At 39.0% G+C, this 18,904-nt stretch overlaps 1 protein-coding gene and 1 pseudogene across 8 annotated transcripts in view; both read left to right on the forward strand.

Moving 5' to 3' along the window:
* CCDC138 (coiled-coil domain containing 138) overlaps positions 1-18,904 on the forward strand; it is a 122,004-nt gene that overhangs the window by 44,447 nt on the left and 58,653 nt on the right. For 5 of the 8 annotated variants that reach the window (XM_045584178.1, XM_036447979.2, XM_036447978.2 and 2 more), the window contains 2 exons: positions 4,384-4,548; positions 13,592-13,708. In XM_045584178.1, coding sequence (XP_045440134.1) covers positions 4,384-4,548; positions 13,592-13,708 — 282 coding nt within the window. The remainder of the gene's footprint in view (positions 1-4,383; positions 4,549-13,591; positions 13,709-18,904) is intronic. The other 3 variants (XM_036447981.2, XM_036447980.2, XM_045584181.1) reach the window with 1 other exon arrangement.
* On the forward strand, positions 2,360-3,331 carry LOC118724809 (annotated as a pseudogene).

The following is an 18,904-nucleotide window of genomic DNA, read 5'->3' on the forward strand; positions in this document are numbered from 1 at the left end:
TGCTCCAGGCCCGGCTGCCACTGCCTTGTGCCCGGCCACTCTAGGCCTGGCCCCCGCCGTTCCAACATTCTGCCCTTTTTATTTATTTATTTATTTTTTTTATTTTAAAAACGCATTTATGTTGCAATGTTGGCTGCTGAGTTGAGTTCTGACTTAGTCTTTGATTTTTCAAGATCTTCTTTGTGTTCTTTCTTAAGTAATTTTACTATCTTTTGCTCTCCCTTGATTTCTTCACATTGAGAACTTCTTCGGTTTCTTCCTCCTTGTCCTGGAAGCTCAGCAGGTTGGCCTGTGGCACCCCTTTGTTCTCCGCGGGCTCCTTCACTGCTTCAGCCTGTTGCTGGGGTCGGCACCGCCGCCCAGGAAGCAGCCCCCAGCCTCGGCTCCATTGCCCACGCTCAGCGGTCGAAGGCCCAGGTGCACCCCCCGCCCTCCCCCGGGGGTCCCGTCGCTGGCTCCTTGCTGGCGCCCGGCTGGCCGGTGTCCGGCAGGGGCTCCTGCTCCTTGTCGCGTTCCTCCAGTTTGGAGCTTTTTTTCTCCTTCCCGCTAGGGGAGTCTAGGATCAGAGTCAACAGACTGTCCTCTGCACGCAATGTGCGCGACTCTGGGGGCTCGCTTTTCGCCGCTCCCCCAGGACTCCACCTCATAGCCCCGTCTCCCTCTGCTTGAGCCTGGGTCCCCAGGGATTGTCCTAGAGCTGGACTTCAGGGCAGTCGGGAGTGGGGCTCAGCACTGGAGGAAATTTTGTTTCTTCCCGCGAGGGCAATACAGCATCAGAGTCAACATTCTGTCCTCTGTGGGCAATGTGCGCAACTCCGGTGGCCCCGCTTTTTGCTGCTCCCCTGGGATTCCGCCACACAGCCCCGTCTCCCCCTGCCTGAGCCGGCTGGGGCTCCTGTTTCCTTTCCTCCAGTGCAATCCCGCATCAGAGTCAACATTCCGTCCTCTGCGAGCAATGTGCGTGACTCCAGGGGCCCTGCTTTTCGCCGCTCCCCTGGGCTTCTGCCTCACAGCCCTGTCTCCCCCTGTCCGAGCCTGGGTCCCCAGGGTCTGGCCCATAACTGGGGCTTAGCGCTGTCGGTTTGGGGGTTCAGCCCAGGCTGGGGGTTTTATTTCCTTCCTGCTAGGGAACGCCAGGCAGGCACCCAGCCTTCTCTTCCTCTCCGGCTGCTACCTTTCCGCGCGTGTAGCATGTCTCCATACCTTAGTCTTTTTTCAGTTCCTCTGATTTTCCTTCTGGTTTTCTCTTTCCTTCTTGTTGTAGAATTTTCAGTCAGTCGACTACCTGTAGCTCTGGGCAATGTCCACTCTACATTTTAGTTGTATTCCATTGAAATTGTTGTGTGCTGCTGCGGTTGTGTGTCTACCTGAGCAGCCATCTTGGATCCTGTACTCTCCTCTTTCTCAAATATACTTTTATTTGCAAAAGGAAAACAGTGTTTCACCAGTGTTTCAGGCACAATAACACTGATAGACCACAGGAATTTAAACTTAGTAACAGCTTTGTTATTCATTGTGTTTTGAGATTCCATAAGCTTTCATTGTTACTTTTCTATCAAAACTGCAATCCATCCCTTTGTTGGGTTCCATTTATTATTTTTTCCCTAAGAATTTTACTTATTTATTTTGGGGTATAAATTACATATACCAGTAATAAAATAATACACAGATTCTTAAGTGTATAATTTGACTAGTTTTGATAAGTGCCTACACTCATGTAACCTACAACTATAGAATATTTCCATTACCCTAGAAAGTTCTCTCATGTCCCTTTTTAGTTATTCCTTGCAAGAAATAGTTTATCTGATTTCTATTATCGTAAATTAATTTTGCCTATTTAAGAACTTCAGTCAATGGAATTAGGTAGTATTTACTCGTTTGTGTAAGGCTTATTATGTTTACCATAGTTGGGTATATCAGTAGTTTGTTCCTCTGTATTGCTCAGTAATTTACTATTGTATACAGTATGTTTATCCATTTTGTTGTAGACACTTGGAAATGTTACCAAGACTGGAATTTCTGGGTCATAAAGCAGATGTATATTTAATTTTAATGAAATTGTCAAACAGTTTTACAAAGTGGTTGTATCATTTTATTCTTCTGCTAGCCAAATTATTATTCTGGTTGCTCCACAACCTTGTCAACATTTGGTGTTTTTAGTCTTTTTCATTTTGACCTTTCCAATGGGTGGGTAGTGATATCACATTGTGGACTTTTATAATTTTGATAAATTCTCTAGTTGTTTTCATGAAGTAAATTGGGAGTTTAATAAGGGTGGCAGAGGTACCTCAGCAAGGGAAGCAGGACTAATGTTGGGCAGGGACTTTACAGTTGTTAATTGTACAATGATGAAGTCATCATGGCTCTACAGAACCAAATTCAGCAAAAAGATTGCTGTGTAGAGCTCTCTGGTCTCAGCTGCTGGAGCTTTCAGTCCTGTAACAAGGAGTTTGTGGAGGATGACACCAGTCAACAGAAGATAAAGACCTCCACACAAAGTATGTGGTTCATAGGTCGACACTCAACTACTGCAAGAGTAGGCCTGATTGTAACTGCTCCTATTGACCTTTGTAGGTGCAAAGAATTATTGTGATTCAAGGCTGTATCTGCAAAGAGCAAAGAGGACCTGGTGTCCCAGGGCTTCATGAGTTCACAGTTGAGGATTTCCACAACACTTTCATAAACTTGGTCGAGCAGGTTGATTAGCAGATTTTATTAGTCAACCTGTTGGCCTCCTTCAATGACCAGAGAACCTTGAATTACCTTGTGGTCTACCTGCAACTGCTTATCTCAGACTACTTACATTGTGAGAGCAGTTCCTTAAGCACTTCATCGTTGGGGGGGTGGGAGGAGGATGTCAAGGAGTTCTGTCTTCAGAAAGTCGAGGCCATGTACAAATGGAATAACCACAGCCATATCATCATGTTGACACAGGCCCTCAGGGTCCCTGGAGTCCAGGTACTCAGTGAAGGTGGAAACACATATCTGCACATATTTCCTGAGTGGTCTAAGTCCAAGGTCTGCCTATTCTATTGGCTTGGGCCTGTGATGTGTTATGCACATAGGGTTGGCCCCATTTGGCAGCTACTGCTCTGCTGGCCCTCCCCTTTGCCAGGCATGAGATATGTACAAAAGTTTTTTTTTAAAGTTCTACATGGTCATATTTCATAATTCCCACAACCCTCCTTTTTACTGGCATTCAGCTTTCCATGTATGCTGGCTATGGAACAAATTTTTAATTTAAAAAAGAATTGGAAAAAGTGGAAATTTTATATCAGGTACTCAAGATAATTGAAATTCTCATCTAAAGATTTTATTTGAAGAAAATTGAGGAGGTTAAAAGTTTATTTTATACAGAATAATGTAGCTTTTTGTTTTCAATAATCTGATTCACTTTTCATGAATTTCTATCTGCTTAATGTTAACCTTTATAATAATTTTAAAATTTAATTTGCTTTTATAGTTCTTTTTGGATTTTTAAAAATCTAATGAAGTATTGCATAGTTTCCTGCTTTAAGTAGATGTGTGATATTGAATTAAATTGACTAAAGGTGATATTAACTAATACTAAAATTAGCCTAATTAACTTTATAAATTGTTTTGTGACATTTGGTTTTTATTTATTTTTTCTCCTATTTGGGTAGACTCTCAGAGAACAGGATTTCAAAAAAAAAATTTTCTTAAATAAAAAATTTTCTTAGTAATGTAAACATGAAAGAAACATTTTAGAGAAGAAGAAAAGATAAATTTTTTAAAAAAATATATTTTATTGATTTTGTGCAGACAGGAAGGGAGATAGATAGAGAGCTAGAAACATCGATGAGAGTCATCGATCAGTTGCCTCCTGCACACCCCCTACTGGGGATATGCCCGCAACCAAGGTACATGCCCTTGACCGGAATCGAACCCAGGACCCTTCAGTCCCCAAGCCGTCGCTCTATCCATTGAGCTAAACCAGTTTCGGCGAAAAGATAAATTTTCATAGTAGAAATTATTTAGCTTTTGAAATCTTTCGTTTGTTGAAGTCTTTTAGTCATAGTAGTTCAGACTTTCAAGTTAAGACTAATTTTACTTTCCTATATTATCAAACTTGGGCAAAGAATTTTTATGAAACTTCTTTGTTTTGATAATGAGCTGTAGCACTTTCAGTATCCTTATTATGATAAGTTTCTCCTCTTTTCTCAGCCAGCATTTAATATGTTTCTAATATTAATTGGATATATTTGATTTGGAATTTTTTTCATTTGGAGCTTTTTGAATCCATATTTTTAGTGAAGTGGTTTAGATAAATTATTCTATAATCACTTAACCAAATTTAAAGCTTGCCTTTGAAGTTTTATGAAGTTGTGAACTGAAATGTTTGATTCAATTTTTTACATACAGGTACCACTTAATGCACAAGTTTTTGAACTTTTAACAGTCTTCATGGATTGGATTTCGGATTATCACCTTAGCAAATTGAAAAGTGAAGAATCTGGGATGGATGGTGAAAAGCTGCTATTTAAATTTGCTACTCAGAGAAATGATATTCAGGAGAAGTGTATAAAGGTTTGTTTTTTATTTTGAAATATATGTCTCTAAAAAGATTTGTTTCATACTTAATTATAAGTAATTCATATTTATATATTTTTTAACATGATAGGAATTAAAAAAAAAAATGGAGACCAGAAATTAAAAACCTACCTTCAAAATGAAAAAAATAATTGCATATTAGATTTAGGCAAATGATCAGTGATGTGAACAGTTTGTGATACACACCATTTTAGGATTTATTCCCACTAAAATAACTTTTATTTTGCCTTTTGTTATAAAGGGATGAAAGGTCTATTTTTAGGGGTCTTCTCATCAATAAAGAGAGATGTCTGTTTTATTAAATTATAGACATTAATTTGTATATTGGTACTCATGATTTCTAGTTCCCTATACGGGGAATAAAAAATTACACAAGCTCTTTTGCAACTTGCCACCTGGCTGGTTGCTTTGAAGGAATCGGAGTGGAATTTTAGAAGTCTTAGTACAAGACTTTGGTTTTTGGGGAAGGAAAGGTGACAGGTCTGTCTCTCTTGAAAGCTGAGCAAGTGTCTCTTTTAAATGACATCTTTTGCGATTGCTGTTTGGAATACTTAGAGAAAGCAGTGACACTGATTTCTTGAGCTCAGGTGTATTAGCTTTTTCATATAAATACATAGTTTCTCCAGCTTGGGCATCCATTTGAATGCTTCCCCAGAACCACTCTGGCTTGACAACATAAAATTTCTTTGAAGGTTCAAATTCTTTTACTATATTTTCTTCAACTATAAGGTGAGTGTACCTTTCATCTCCAACCTGTAAATAGCTACCTCCTTGCATTTCAGTTATTTCTTCCACATTGGTTTTCTCTTTATCTGAAAATCCCAGGAAACTTAAAATGTAATCTTGAAATGGAGGAACTTTAAATTCATTTCTTAAAGTCATCAGCTGAGGTGCAGAAATACTATTCATTCTGCCTTTCCCAAGCTTTATAAATCCATTCTGGCTTCATAATTGGAGTACCCAGGCCCACTGCAATCTGAATTTTTCTCTTTGTGTACAGTTTGCCACCAAGTGAATTACTTTGGAATTCAAGTCTTTTCGAATAACTCCACCCATGTGATGGACTAATGTCACCAATCTGACTAATTCTTTCTTACTAGATTCATCATGCTTATACAGTAGAGTGGATGACATGAAAATAGCAAAGGCTCTCCTTTTTGTACACAGTTTAATACTACTGGTGGTCCAATAACTTCACAGTCAGTCTTGTATAACTTAGTAAAGACAGGGTACATTTTCAAATTCTGGAGAATCCAAAATTTCATATTCTTTTATTGATTCCATCTTTACAAAGTGCACTTTAATTTCCATATTAACAACACTTTTAATTAATTTTTCGGGGCAACTTTCTTTTTATAACTGGTACATTTATTATTTTAATAGTCTTTAAGGCTTTTATAAGTTCTTGTTTCTTAGCTTCTTGAACCAATACCACTCTTGTTTCAAACTGAGGCATTTCTTCTTCAACGCATTTCTTCTTCAACATTCCAAGTAGGCCCATTAAGTTTTCCTTAGAAGTTCCCTAACTTTAGAATAAAAAATGGAAGAGTCTGCCGAGCTTGTCCTGCCAGCAAATGTTTGTACACTGTTGTCAGCCATTGTTTGTGCTCTTCTATTTTCACACTCTCACAAAGCGCCTGGAAATGCTACTTCTTCAGACTGATTCTCTCACCATTACTGCCATTCCTCCCTCTCTTTGTTTCTTGATTACTAGTAGTCTGGCTAAAGATTCATCACATTTGTTTATTTTTTCAAAGAACCAGCTCTTGGAGTCATTGATCTTTTATATTTTATTTTAGTCTTTATGTCTTTTCTGCTTGAATCTTTATTATTTCCTTTCCTCTTCTTATTCTGGGCTTTTCTTTTTTATTGTTGTTCTCAGTATTCAGTTTATTCTCCACAAAAGACAATTACGTATTTTTACATATGGCAGGCCTTCCAAACCTGTGCTTGTAAGTATTAACAGAGCCTGAAATCAGTGTTTCATTTCTTCAACTTGGAACAAGTTCTGTTCTTTACTGAGCATTTATCATAATAGAAGTCTCTTCTTCCAAATAAAATATTTAAGCATCAAAACTCTTGTGTTTCTAAAACCATATGGAAGAATAAAACTCTATTTAGTATTCACCAAGAACCATTCCACAGTAAATTGTTAAGTGATAACATTTTTCTTGGGACATTTTTTGGCCTTTTGGAAGGCATTCCATTTTTTGAAAATTTAGAAAGGATATATACGTACAATGTCGTTGCAACAACCTGTTTATTTAACAGGAAAGAAGGAAAGGGAAGACGAGGTATAGGCATGCCATTTATACAGCTTTGTGAAAAGCTGTGTTTAAGCCGAAACCGGTTTGACTCAGTGAATAGAGCATCAGCCTGCGGACTGAAAGGTCCAAGGTTTGATTCTGGTCAAGGGCATATATACCTTGGTTGTGGGCATATCCCCAGTGGGGGGTGTGCAGGAAGCACCTGATTGATGTTTCTCATTGGTGTTTCTAACCTAGTGGGGGGGGGAGGGTGCAGGAGGCAGCTGGATTGATGTTTCTCTCTTAAATATATTTTATTGATTTTTACAGAGAGGAGGAGAGAGGGACAGAGAGCTAGAAACGTCGATGAGAGAGAAACATCGACCAGCTGCCTCTTGCACACCCCCTACCGGGGATGTGCTCGCAATCAATGTACATGCCCTTGACCGGAATCGAACCTGGGACCTTTCAGTCCGCAAACCGACGCTCTACCACTGAGCCAAACCGGTTTCGGCTGATGTTTCTCTCTCATCAGTGTTTCTAACTCTCGATCCCTTACCCTTCCTCTCTGTAAAAAATCAATAAAATATATTAAAAAAAAGAAAAGCTGCATTTAACTTTTTCTTAGCCTGCTCCCTGCTGATCAATGAGGGAAGGGACTGGACAATAAACACATGCCCAGTAAAGGCTGGAGTGACGTGGGAAGGTGCCTATCCATCTGCCAGACATACCTGGGAACAAATTAGTGTCCAGGATGGGAATGGCCACTGCAAGAACATGAAACATGAATATTTATAACTTTCAAACAAAGGAGTTTCTCCCTCTCAGCTCCAGGATGCAAGGCTCCTATGACTTCTGTGGTACAAGGGTGCACTCCCCCTCAGGCTTTGGGTTTTTCTTGTTCTGTTTCTAATTCTTTAAATTCTAGTATTAGTTTATTACAGTCTTTTCTTGTTTCTTGAGGACTGCATGCCGCTAATGCTATGAATTTCTCTCTCAGGACTGCTTTTGCTTTGTTCCATAGATTTTATTTGTGTGTGTGCATTTTTGCTTGTTTCCAGGATGTTTCTTATTTCTTCCTTGATCTCTTGGCTAACACATACATTGTTTAATGACATGCTATTTAGCCTCTATATGTTTGGATATTTTTGGGTGCTTTTATTGTAGTTGATTTCTAATTTCATGCCATTGTGATCCAAGAAGATGCTTGTTATGATTTCAGCCCTCTTGAACAAAGACTTACTTTGTGTCCTAACATGTATTCTATCTTTGAGAATGTCCCATGAGCAATTGAGAAGAATGTATATCCTGCAGTTTTGGGATAAAATGTTTTGTAAATGTCAATTAAATCCATCTGCTCTAGTGTGTTATGTAAGCTCTCTGTGTCCTATTTGATTTTTTGTCTGGAAGATCTGTCTAGTGATGTCAATGAGGGGATTAAAGTCCTCTACTGTAACTGTATTGCTGTTAATCTACCCTTAAAGTCATCCAAGAGCTTTTTTTTTTTTTTTTTTACATATTTAGGTGCTCCTATATTGGTTGCATATGTTTACCAGGGTTATATCCTCTTGTTGAATAAATCCCTTTAGGATTATGTAGTTGCCTTCTTTGTCTCTTGAAGTCTGTTTTGTCAGCTTTTGCATTTTTTTTTTCCTGTTTACATTTGCATAAAAATTTTTTCCTCATCTCTTCACTTTTATTCTCTGTGAGTCATTTATTCTGAGGTGGATCACTTGTAAACAGCATATATATGGGTCATGTTTTCTTAACCATTCACCTACCCTTTGTCTTTTGATTGGAGCATTTAATCTATTTACATTTAAGATTATTATTATTGAGGGGGAACCAAGATGGTGGCCTAGGTAAGCACCTAAGCTGCCGACTCACACAACAATTTAAAAAACAACAATTAAAATCAGAATGGACTTCATCCAAAAACACAGGAAAGCTGGCAGAGTGGGAAATCTACAACTAGAAAGAAGGAGAGCGGCTCACAGATTGGACTGGGAGCTGCAAAGTGCTGAGGTAGGGTGACACTCGTGTGTGCAGAGAGGAAGTATGGCCTAATGCCTGGCTGGCAGGAGGGGAGGAATTCCCGATTGCACTGAACCCTTTCTGACTGTACTGAACCCCAACCCCGGCTGAAACCCCGTGAACCCAGGTTCATACGGGTGGAGTCTGGACTGTAGAGAAAGGTACCTAGAGACTCAGAGACTGGGAGACTGGTGGAGCCAGGAGCCGCAGCAGGCAGGTTCTACAGTTGCATAGTGTGAAAGTGAGCATGTGCAGAGGTCTGAGCGTGGAGATTGCCGCAGCCTCTCCATAGCGGAAGGAGTCAGAAGTTCCAGACTACAGAGACCCAACCCAATTCCGGGCAAGCCCCTGGGGCACCCACACTCTTGCACAGGGAATCTGGGACGGTCAGGCGGAAACTCAGGAGAGCTGCGCAAGATAGAGGTCAGGCGGAAACTCAGGCAAGCGCACAAGGGCAGGCTGACAGGAAGCCAAGACTGTCAGCTCAGCCCCGAGATCACCCTATCCAAGCTGAGCACAGAGGCTTCTGCAATTTTGCAAGTTTGATCCTATAAGACTGTCTCCAATACAGAAGGTATCCCAGAGTAGATGATACCCACATCGAATTGGCCTGAAGGTCAATTCCTCCCAGGGATACCAACAACAATAAAGACAGCTACAACAGGGCTGTACGCGCAGTCCACAAAGGGGAGCACCAAGAGTGTCTACCTTAGGTAACTGAGGAGGCTGAGCCACTGAGCCATATAGGACACCAAACACAAAAAACCAGCCTACGAACTCTGGGAAGCAGCGAAAATGCCGAGACAAGGAAATAGATCTCAAACGAAAGAGATGGAGGATATAGAGTTTAAAACCACGGTTTTAAGGTTATGTAAGAATATCCTAGAAAAGGCTGATAAATTTCATGAGACCCAACTAAAAATTAAACATAAACTGATTTCGGCCGGGGTTGGGGTTCAGTACAGTCAGAAAGGGTTCAGTGCAGTCGGGGACTTCCTTTCCCCTCCCGCCAGCCAGGCATTAGGTCGCACTTCCTCTCTGCGCACAAGTCACCCTACCTCAGCGCTTTGCGGCTCCCAGTCCCATCCGTGAGCCTCTCTCTTTCTTTCTAGTTGTAGATTTCCCACTCCGCCAGCTTTCCTGTGTTTTTGGATGATGTCCGTTCTGATATTTTATTTTATTTATTTTATTTTATTTTGTTCATTTTATTTTATTTATTTTATTTTGTTTATTTTATTATTTTTATTTACTTTATTTTATTTATTTATTTATTTATTTATTTATTTATTTATTTATTTTCCGTTCTGATTTTAGTTGTTGTTTTTAATTGTTGTGTGAAGTGGCAGCTTAGGTGCTTACGTAAGGCGCCATCTTCATGTTGTGTACCTTGTTCTGTTGAAGAAATACTTTATAGATAATTCCGTGTACTTTATCTTGTATATAAATGTGTGGTCTCATTTGAAAGATACCTCTCTAAAACAAATCCCTTTCATTTTTACCAATTTACATCTTTTTTAAAAATATAGTGTGGGTAGAGATTAAGCATATAAAATTTTATCATAGTGTTTAGTTGTCAAATTCCATTCATCCACAAAAGTATAATTTAGGCATTTATCAACATTAGGTGTCTGTAATTTTCAATTTTGCATGAAATGTCATTCAAGAAAGTGATAACCAAAACTACTAATAGGAAACCAATGAAAAGCTTTAAAGAGAAAATAGATTATATCGGCTGTTAGATGACAATAGGATTGAAGGGACAAAGAAGTGGATGTTAGAAAATAATTAGAAAACTCTTATGTAGTAAAATAAGATAATGTAACTTGCAATTAGGTGAAATAAGATAGTAACTTGAATTACAATTGTGGCTATGGAATTAGAAGGCAGCTATGCTCACCACCTGAATGGTTACCACCAACGCAACTTGAATGGTGGCTATGGAATTAGAAGTGTTCTATTTAGAAAATATTTAGGAGGTAAAATAAATGAGACTTTATAATAGATTCAGTATAAAGGTTGGATTGTCCAGGTTGATTTCAGGTTTCTGACTTTCGCAACGGTTTAATGTTGGTAGCATTTATTCGAAGTATATTGGAGGAGATACAGGTTTTTAGCCTCCTTAATTTAATACGTTCTTTTTTTAGACAAGTTGATTTGAGGTATCAAAATGGATGCATCTGGAAAACATTGATATAAGGGACTCACCTTTTTTAAAATTTTCTATTATTTTTACAAATTGACATTAATTAATATATTTATGCAAAACACACATAAAGAGGAAAGTAAATATTACCTCAGTTACTATAATCTGTTAATATATTTTTTAAAATTCTTCAATATGTTTATTTTTCTCTTTAAAAAATATGGTTTATTGCCGAGACCAGTTTGGCTCAACGGATAGAGCGTCGGCTTGGGGACTGAAGGGTCCCGGGTTCGATTCCGGTCAAGGGCATGTACCTTGGTTGCGGGCATATCCCCAGTAGTGGGTGTGCAAGAGGCAGCTGGTCGATGACTCTCTCTCATCGATGTTTCTAACTCTCTATCTCTCTCCCTTCCTCTCTGTACAAAATCAATAAAATATATATTTTTAAAAATGGTTTATTGATTTATTTTTAGAGAGAGAAAGGGTGAGAGAGAGAACGTTGATGTGAGAGAAACATTGATCAGCTGCTTCCCACATGCACCCTGACTGGGCATGTGCCCTAATTGCATGGGAAACGCTCGATGAGCCACACCAGCCCGGGCACTCTGTTTCTCTTTCAATGTTAATTCATATAGAAATGTTTTATATAAATGGGATCTTATTACATCTGCTCTTTTGTAACCTGTTTTTATCACCCAAAATAAGCCATTATAAGTATAGATGCCATTATCATTTCTAATGTTTATATATGTACCTTAAATTTATTTAACTATTTAAGGTTTGGAGTGTATGTTTGTCTAGATTGATCTCCTTAAAATACTAGATGTGCTAGCCCTAGTTGGTTTGGCTCAGTGGATAGAGCATCGTCTTGTGGACTGAAGGGTCCTGGGTTCGATTCCCAGTCAGGGCACACATCCAGGTTGCAGGTTAGACCCCAGTAGGGGGTGTGCAGGAGGCAGCCAATCAATGATTCTCTCTCATCATTGATGTATTCATCTCTGTCTCCTCCCCTCCTCTCTGAAATAAATAAAAATATATTTTAAAAAATCTTAGATGTGCTAATAATGTAGGATCAATGCATTGTAGGCAATTTGACCATGAGAACATCATGGGATATACTTACAGAAACTTAGCCTACACATGTAGGCTAAGTGGTATAAGGTACCACTCCTAGACTGCAAACTTGTACAACATATTATACTGAATACTGTAGGCAATGGTAACACAATGGTAAATATTTGTGTATATAAACATAGAAAAAGTATGGTATAAAAGATTTAAAAATGGTACACATATAGGGCACTTGACATGAATGGAGCTTACAGGACTGGCAGTTACGCTATGTGAGTCAATGAGTGGTGAATGAGTGTGATGGCCTAGCAGGGGTCCTCAAACTTTTTAAAGTGGGGGCCAGATCACGGTCCCTCAGAGAGCTGGAGGGCCGGACTATATGAACTACTAATTCCTACTGTAACACCTCGGCTGCGCTCACTGCCCAAAAAACCTGACGGGCCGGATCAGACTCCTCTGCAGGCCGTAGTTTGAAGACGCCTGGCTAGAGTATACTGGGCACTGCAGTAGACTTTATAAACACTGTACACTTAGGCCACTCTAAATTTATAAAAAAAAATTTCTTCAATAATAAATTAAGCTATAACATTTTTACTTTTTATAAACTTTATTTTTTTAAACTTTTTGACTTTATGTTAACACTTAACTTAAAACACAAACACACTGTGCAACTGCACGAAATATAAATTCTTATTCGATAAGCTTTTTCTCTATTTTTTCTTTTTTTCTTTTTTCTTTTAAACTATTTCGTTTAAAACTAAGAAACACACATTAACCTCTGCCTGCACAGGGTTAGGATCATCAATGTCACTGCCTCCACATCTTGTCCTGCTGAAGGCCTTCAGGGCAGTAGCACACATGGAGCTGTCTTCTCCTATGATGACAAGCACACCTCTTCAATGTCCTGCCTGGTGCTCATTTTGAGGAGGTGTCACTCTTTTCAGAAATATGTCCAGGGTGGTTTGCTTTTTTTTTTTTTTTTTCAGCATAGATTTTCTTGTAAGCAGATAATACACCATTAACATTCCTCTATATTAATAAAAATCCTTCCGAGTTCTCCTGGAGGTTCTTATTTTTCTTCAGCAGTTTTCCTTTCTCTTGCCCTTCTGCTGTGTATTTCTCTTCTAGTTCCAACAACTCCTCTTCAGTCAGTTCTTCAGGAACCCCCTCTTTAAACTCTTCAAGGTCATCCTCATCCACTTCAGGTTCAAGTTGTTTTCCATCTCAGTCAGAGCAGTCTTTGTGCTAAAATCTCATGATGGCTATGAAGTCACTAGGTGCTAGGGATTGTATAGTTCTGTTAATGATAATCTCATGAGACCATCATTGTATATGAGATCAATCATCTTTATGTGGCACATGACTTTATTTAAAATTTCAAATACATATCTCCATATTGTATTGCATGTCATTTTAAAGTAATTTTTGTTAGAGAACGCTTTTTTTTTTCTTATTTTGGAAAATTATGGTAATTGGTTTCAGATATCTAAAAAATTCTGTTCTTTTATATTTTCCATAATTTTAGCTTTTGCCTCTGATGACAGAGCAACTACAGTGGATGCCATTTGTGAATGCCAAACTTCATGAGCCTTTTGTAAAATTTATATATTGGTCTCTACGGCAACTAGAAGCTGGAACACTGGTAATTTATTAATAGGAACCTATTTTCAACTACTACTCTGTTGGCATTATTTTTCTTGATGTTCTTTCACTTTTTTTGCATGTATTTTGTTTATATTTCAGGACTTCTCCTTGCTTCCCTTGCCTCATTTACTACTTTCTCTTCTTTCTCTTTTCATATGTCTTATTTCTCAATGCCTTAGATGTGGCTCAATAATGTAATGCTTTGTTTTGAGTTTCAGAATTGTATAAATAAGGAGTTAAAATCAACTGTCATTCCCCCATTATTTAATTTATAATTTTTTATATTCCATTGAAGCTAATAGAAATTAATGATTGTGCTTATGCTAACACATTTTTTGCGGGAAACGAATAAACTCGTCATATCGCTTTTTATACCAAAGCGCGGGAGACGAGTTAACTCGTTTTGTTCCGCTAAGCGGTGGGGCGCGGGAAACTTGTAAACAAGGGCGCCAAACGGGTGACGGACTACGCATTATCTATTGTCAGCGGTACCCTATGAGTCTACCTGCCGATACAATAAATTTGGGCACGACCTGACGTGACCAGGAGAGGAGCTTCTGCCTCAGGACGCCTGGGTCCCGGGGGGGACAGGACGAGGGACGGCGCCGCCCGCACAGACCTTCCCCCAGGACAGCACCACGGCCTGCAGGACGCCCCCTGCCTCCGTGCATGACGGGCCGCCCAGCTGTCCGTGTACACGCACACATGTGCACTCCTGCGCACACACATGCACACCCGAAGCCAGGCAGATGGCCGTCTGTTTCTCCTTTTTTTTTCTTCCTAGAAACTGGAGAAACGGATTTTTTTAGAGCCCACCTCTCCCAATATTTAATACTCCTCCGCGGGCCCGGGCTGCCTCCCCCAGGAACGCAGCGGCAGCGGCAGCCCGCAGAGATAGCGTGTATTTTTCTAGGAAGTAAAGGATCTTCACAGACAAAAAAACAAAACAATAAATTTGGGCCCGAACAAAAACAATAGCCATAAAAATAAATAGCAGTAAGTGGAAAGATATCACTGTGAAAGAAATGAAGTTTTTGGGGCTTGTAACACTTATGGGACAGGTACACAAGGACCGACGAGATGATGATTGGAGCACGGAACCGTGGATGGAGACACCGTTTTTTCCAAAAACGATGAGTAGAGACAGATTCCGTCAAATATGGAGGGCCTGGCATTTCAACAGCAACGAAAATGTGCAAGACAAATCAGATAGACTGCAAAGTCAGACCATTATTGGATTTCTTTCTTCCCAAATTCAAAGAAGTTTACAAGCCTATTCAGCAGTTGTCTTTAGATGAAGGCATAGTACCGTAGAGGGGAAGATTATTCTTCAGGGTTTATAATGCAGGAAAAATTATAAAATATAGGATTCTGGTGCGTATGGTATGCGAAAGCAGTGCTGGCTACATATATTGTACAATTTTGAAATATATTGCGGTGAAGGAAAGATTAATCGAAACAATTCAAACAGTGGTATCTCCTTATACAGATTTATGGCACCATGTATACATGGATAATTATTACAATAGTGTTCAAAACAGCGAGATACTCTTGGGGAAAAAAAACAATCAGAATTTGCGGTACCATACGGAAAAATAGAGGACTTTCGGATTGTCTAAAAGGTTTCATTGAAAAATAGTGAAACAACTTTCAGAAGGAAAAAGGATATTTTGCTGCAAGTCTGGCAATAAAAAAAGACAGTGTTTCTCATATCCAGCATTCACTCTGCTGAGATGAGGGAGAGTCAAAACATCGATAGAAGGAGAAGACAAAAAATTATAAAGCCAAATGCTCTGATCGATTACAATCGATACATGAAAGGCGTAGACTGGGTGGATCAGTACTTGTTGTATTATTCAATTTTATGCAAAACGGCTAAATGGACCAAAAGAATGGCTATGTACCTTATAAATTGTGCCTTATTCAACTCATTCGTAGTATGTAATTCGGTTAATTCGGCTAACAAAAAGAAATATCTAACTGATGAAATTTCGATAGATGAACCAGCCGAACCTGTACCATCGACATCTAGGAGCAAGGGTTGCAAATCGGATCCACCAGGGAGACTGTCAATGGACATGAAACATACATGGAACCTCTAGTTGGAACCGGCAAAAATAAAAATGTTTTACGTCGTCGTCGTGTGTGCCGCTCATAAACTACGAAGTGAAACGTGGCACTTGTGCAAGTTTTGTAATGTACCCCTGCACAAAGGAAAGTGTTTCAAACGCTGCCACACAGTGAAGCACTATTAGGTTATAGTTTTTTTTTTTATAAGATCTGTTGAAAATTTCGAGAAAATATATTGTAATTTTGTATAAATAAAATTATTTTGATTGTGAAAGTGTTTTTTTCTATGTTTACCTAGAATGTAGTGATTTTGTGTACATGAAAAATAGAATAGCACATATTTTGCAAAGTAAATAAGAGACCTCTTTTTAAACTAAAACACTGAAAGTTTCATAGAAAAATATCAAATAGATCGAAAGATATGAATATTTTACGGAAAGTCTAATTTTGGCGAGAAAATGTCAAAAAAGCTCCGCGTTACGACGCAATTTGGCGGGAAAATGCCCGATTACAAAATGCTAGTGAATACACTAGCTAATGGGATGATAAATTTTAGGGTAACCTAATCAAAGAATAAATTTTTTGCACCTTATAAAATGAATGGTATGTTACCTACTCATATAAGGGCCATTTATTCCAGATTATGACATGTATATATAATCATTAGTGCAAATTGTAGTAAGTTTGTAAATCCCCCCTCAGCCCTATTACTATGAATAAATGTTATAGCTTTCATTTAGTTAAAAAAGGAGAACAAATTTGTGCATATGTAGTTTAATCTTAGCTGTGTGGAATTGAAGAAGCACATAGCTAAACCACTCAGTGCAGTATTGAGGATTAAGTAGCATTAACCATCAGTGATTGAGTTGCATGATAATTAAATAATGTGATGGTTAAGGTTAAGGAAACATATTTTTTTCTGAGGTTGTATCCTAGATATTTTGTTCCCATGCTGCACATGAGTAAGAACATGAATATTTATGTTAGTGTGTACATATATATATATATATATATGTGTGTGTGTGTGTGTGTGTGTGTGTGTGTGTATATATATATATAACTTTTAATTTATTGGTCTTAATTATGTCTTACCAAACAAAGATATGTAAATGACAAGATCTATACCAGGTGTACCGGTATAGTGGCAGATTTTGTATTCAAAGAAAACACGATAATTTCAAGAGAAACATCAAAAGTGGTTTATTCAAACTAATGTCCATTGCTAGCTACACATTTCCTCCATCTTTAAGGTAATTTGTGGATACATCCCAATAGAACTTACCTTGTTTTGAGGCAAATCATTCAGAGACCCAATTTTCCACTTCTTACATTTTGAATTGCTGCTCTGAAAGTATGTGTGCCATCTATCTGAACAAGTGCAAAAATAAAAAAAATCCTATCTAATAAAGAGGGAATATGTTAATCGACCCTCACACAATTGCAAAGATGGCAGTGCCCACAGCCAGAAAGGAGGGAATATGCTAATTGACTGCACCTCCCTCAAAGATGGCGGCACCCATAGCCAATTAGGACGAAATATGTTAATTGACTGCCTCGCCCTCAAAGATGGTGGACCCATAGCCAATAAGGAGGTAATATGCTAATTGACTGCCATGACCTCAAAGATGGCAGTGCCCAGTCCCCTCAGCCATGCTGGGATGGCCAGCCTGAAGCACAGGCAAGCCTTGGATGGTGGCTACCCAGCTACCCAGAACTGCCTGAGACTCAGGTAATGAGGGCTGACCAAGGCTTGCACTGCCGGCAGTGGCATTAGCAGAGGTGTGATGGGGCGTCGCCTTCCCCTGATCCCTGGAGCACTTCCTGTCCCTGAGGACTCCTGGACTGTGAGAGGGGGCAGTCCTGGCTGAAGCAACCCCCCATCCAGTGCATGAATTTTCATGCACCGGCCTCTATTCTTTTTATATTAACCATCATTTAATTGGGTTGTTTATTTTTTTTTTTGGTGTTGAGTTATAAATTAATCCCTTAGCAGTTGTATCATCTCCTTACCTTTTGTCTGTATGTGTCTTAGGTTCTGAGGGGGACCTTTTATTTATTTATTTATTTACTTATTTATTTACTAGAGACTTGGTGCATGAACTTTCTCCCTCCCCATCTTCTCCCCTCCCTCCCACCTTCTCCACTTAGCATTTTTTGCAATGCAGGTTTGGTGGAAGTAATCTCTTTTATCCTTTTTTGTCTGTAAAGCTCTTTATTTTACCTTCAATTTTTGAAAGATGGCCTTGCTGGATAGAATAATCTTGGGTTCAGTCCCTTGGTTTTCAGTATTTTTTATACTTCATGCCACTCCCTTTTGGCCTGAATTGCTAAGTCAGCTGAGGTTTAATGGGAACTCCCTTGTAGGTAACTTTTTTTTTTTAAAATATATTTTATTGATTTTTTACAGAGAGGAGGAGAGAGGGATAGAGAGCTAGAAACGTCGATGAGAGAGAAACATCGACCAGCTGCCTCTTGCACACCCCCTACCGGGGATGTGCCCACAACCAATGTACATGCCCTTGAATGGAATCGAACCTGGGACCTTTCACTCTACCACTGAGCCAAACCGGTTTCGGCAGTTGTAGGTAACTTTCTTTTTCTCTCTTGAAACCTTTGAGATTGTTTCTTTGTTTTTAATGTTTGCTATTTTAATTATCATGTGCCTAAGTGTGGCCCTTTTGGAGTTCATATTGACTGGGACTCTGTGTTTCATGTTCTTGAGAGAATTTTTTCTCTACCAAGTTTGGGAAGTTTTCTGCCATTGTTTCTTCACACAGGATCTCTGTTCCTTTCTTAGATTCTGCTACTTCTGGTACCCTGTAATGTTGCCCATGCTCCTTTAGACTTTCCTCCTGCTTTTTAATTTGTTTTCATTTGCTTCTTTGAATAGGTGTGTTTTTGTTTTTGTTTTCTTTCTTGCTTTTTAATTCACTGGTTCAATCCTCAGCTTATTCTAGTTGACAACTCCCAGCCAGGCCAGAATGTCCTTTCTTCTTCTTCTTTTTTTTTTTAAACATAACAATTATTTTATTTTTTTTAATCTTTATTGTTCATATTATTACAAATGTTCCTCATTTTTTTTTCTCCCTCCATTGTTCCCCTCCACCAGGTTCCCACACCACCC

Source organism: Pipistrellus kuhlii, unplaced genomic scaffold (assembly GCF_014108245.1).
Source record: "Pipistrellus kuhlii isolate mPipKuh1 unplaced genomic scaffold, mPipKuh1.p scaffold_m20_p_2, whole genome shotgun sequence".
NCBI lineage: Eukaryota > Metazoa > Chordata > Mammalia > Chiroptera > Vespertilionidae > Pipistrellus > Pipistrellus kuhlii.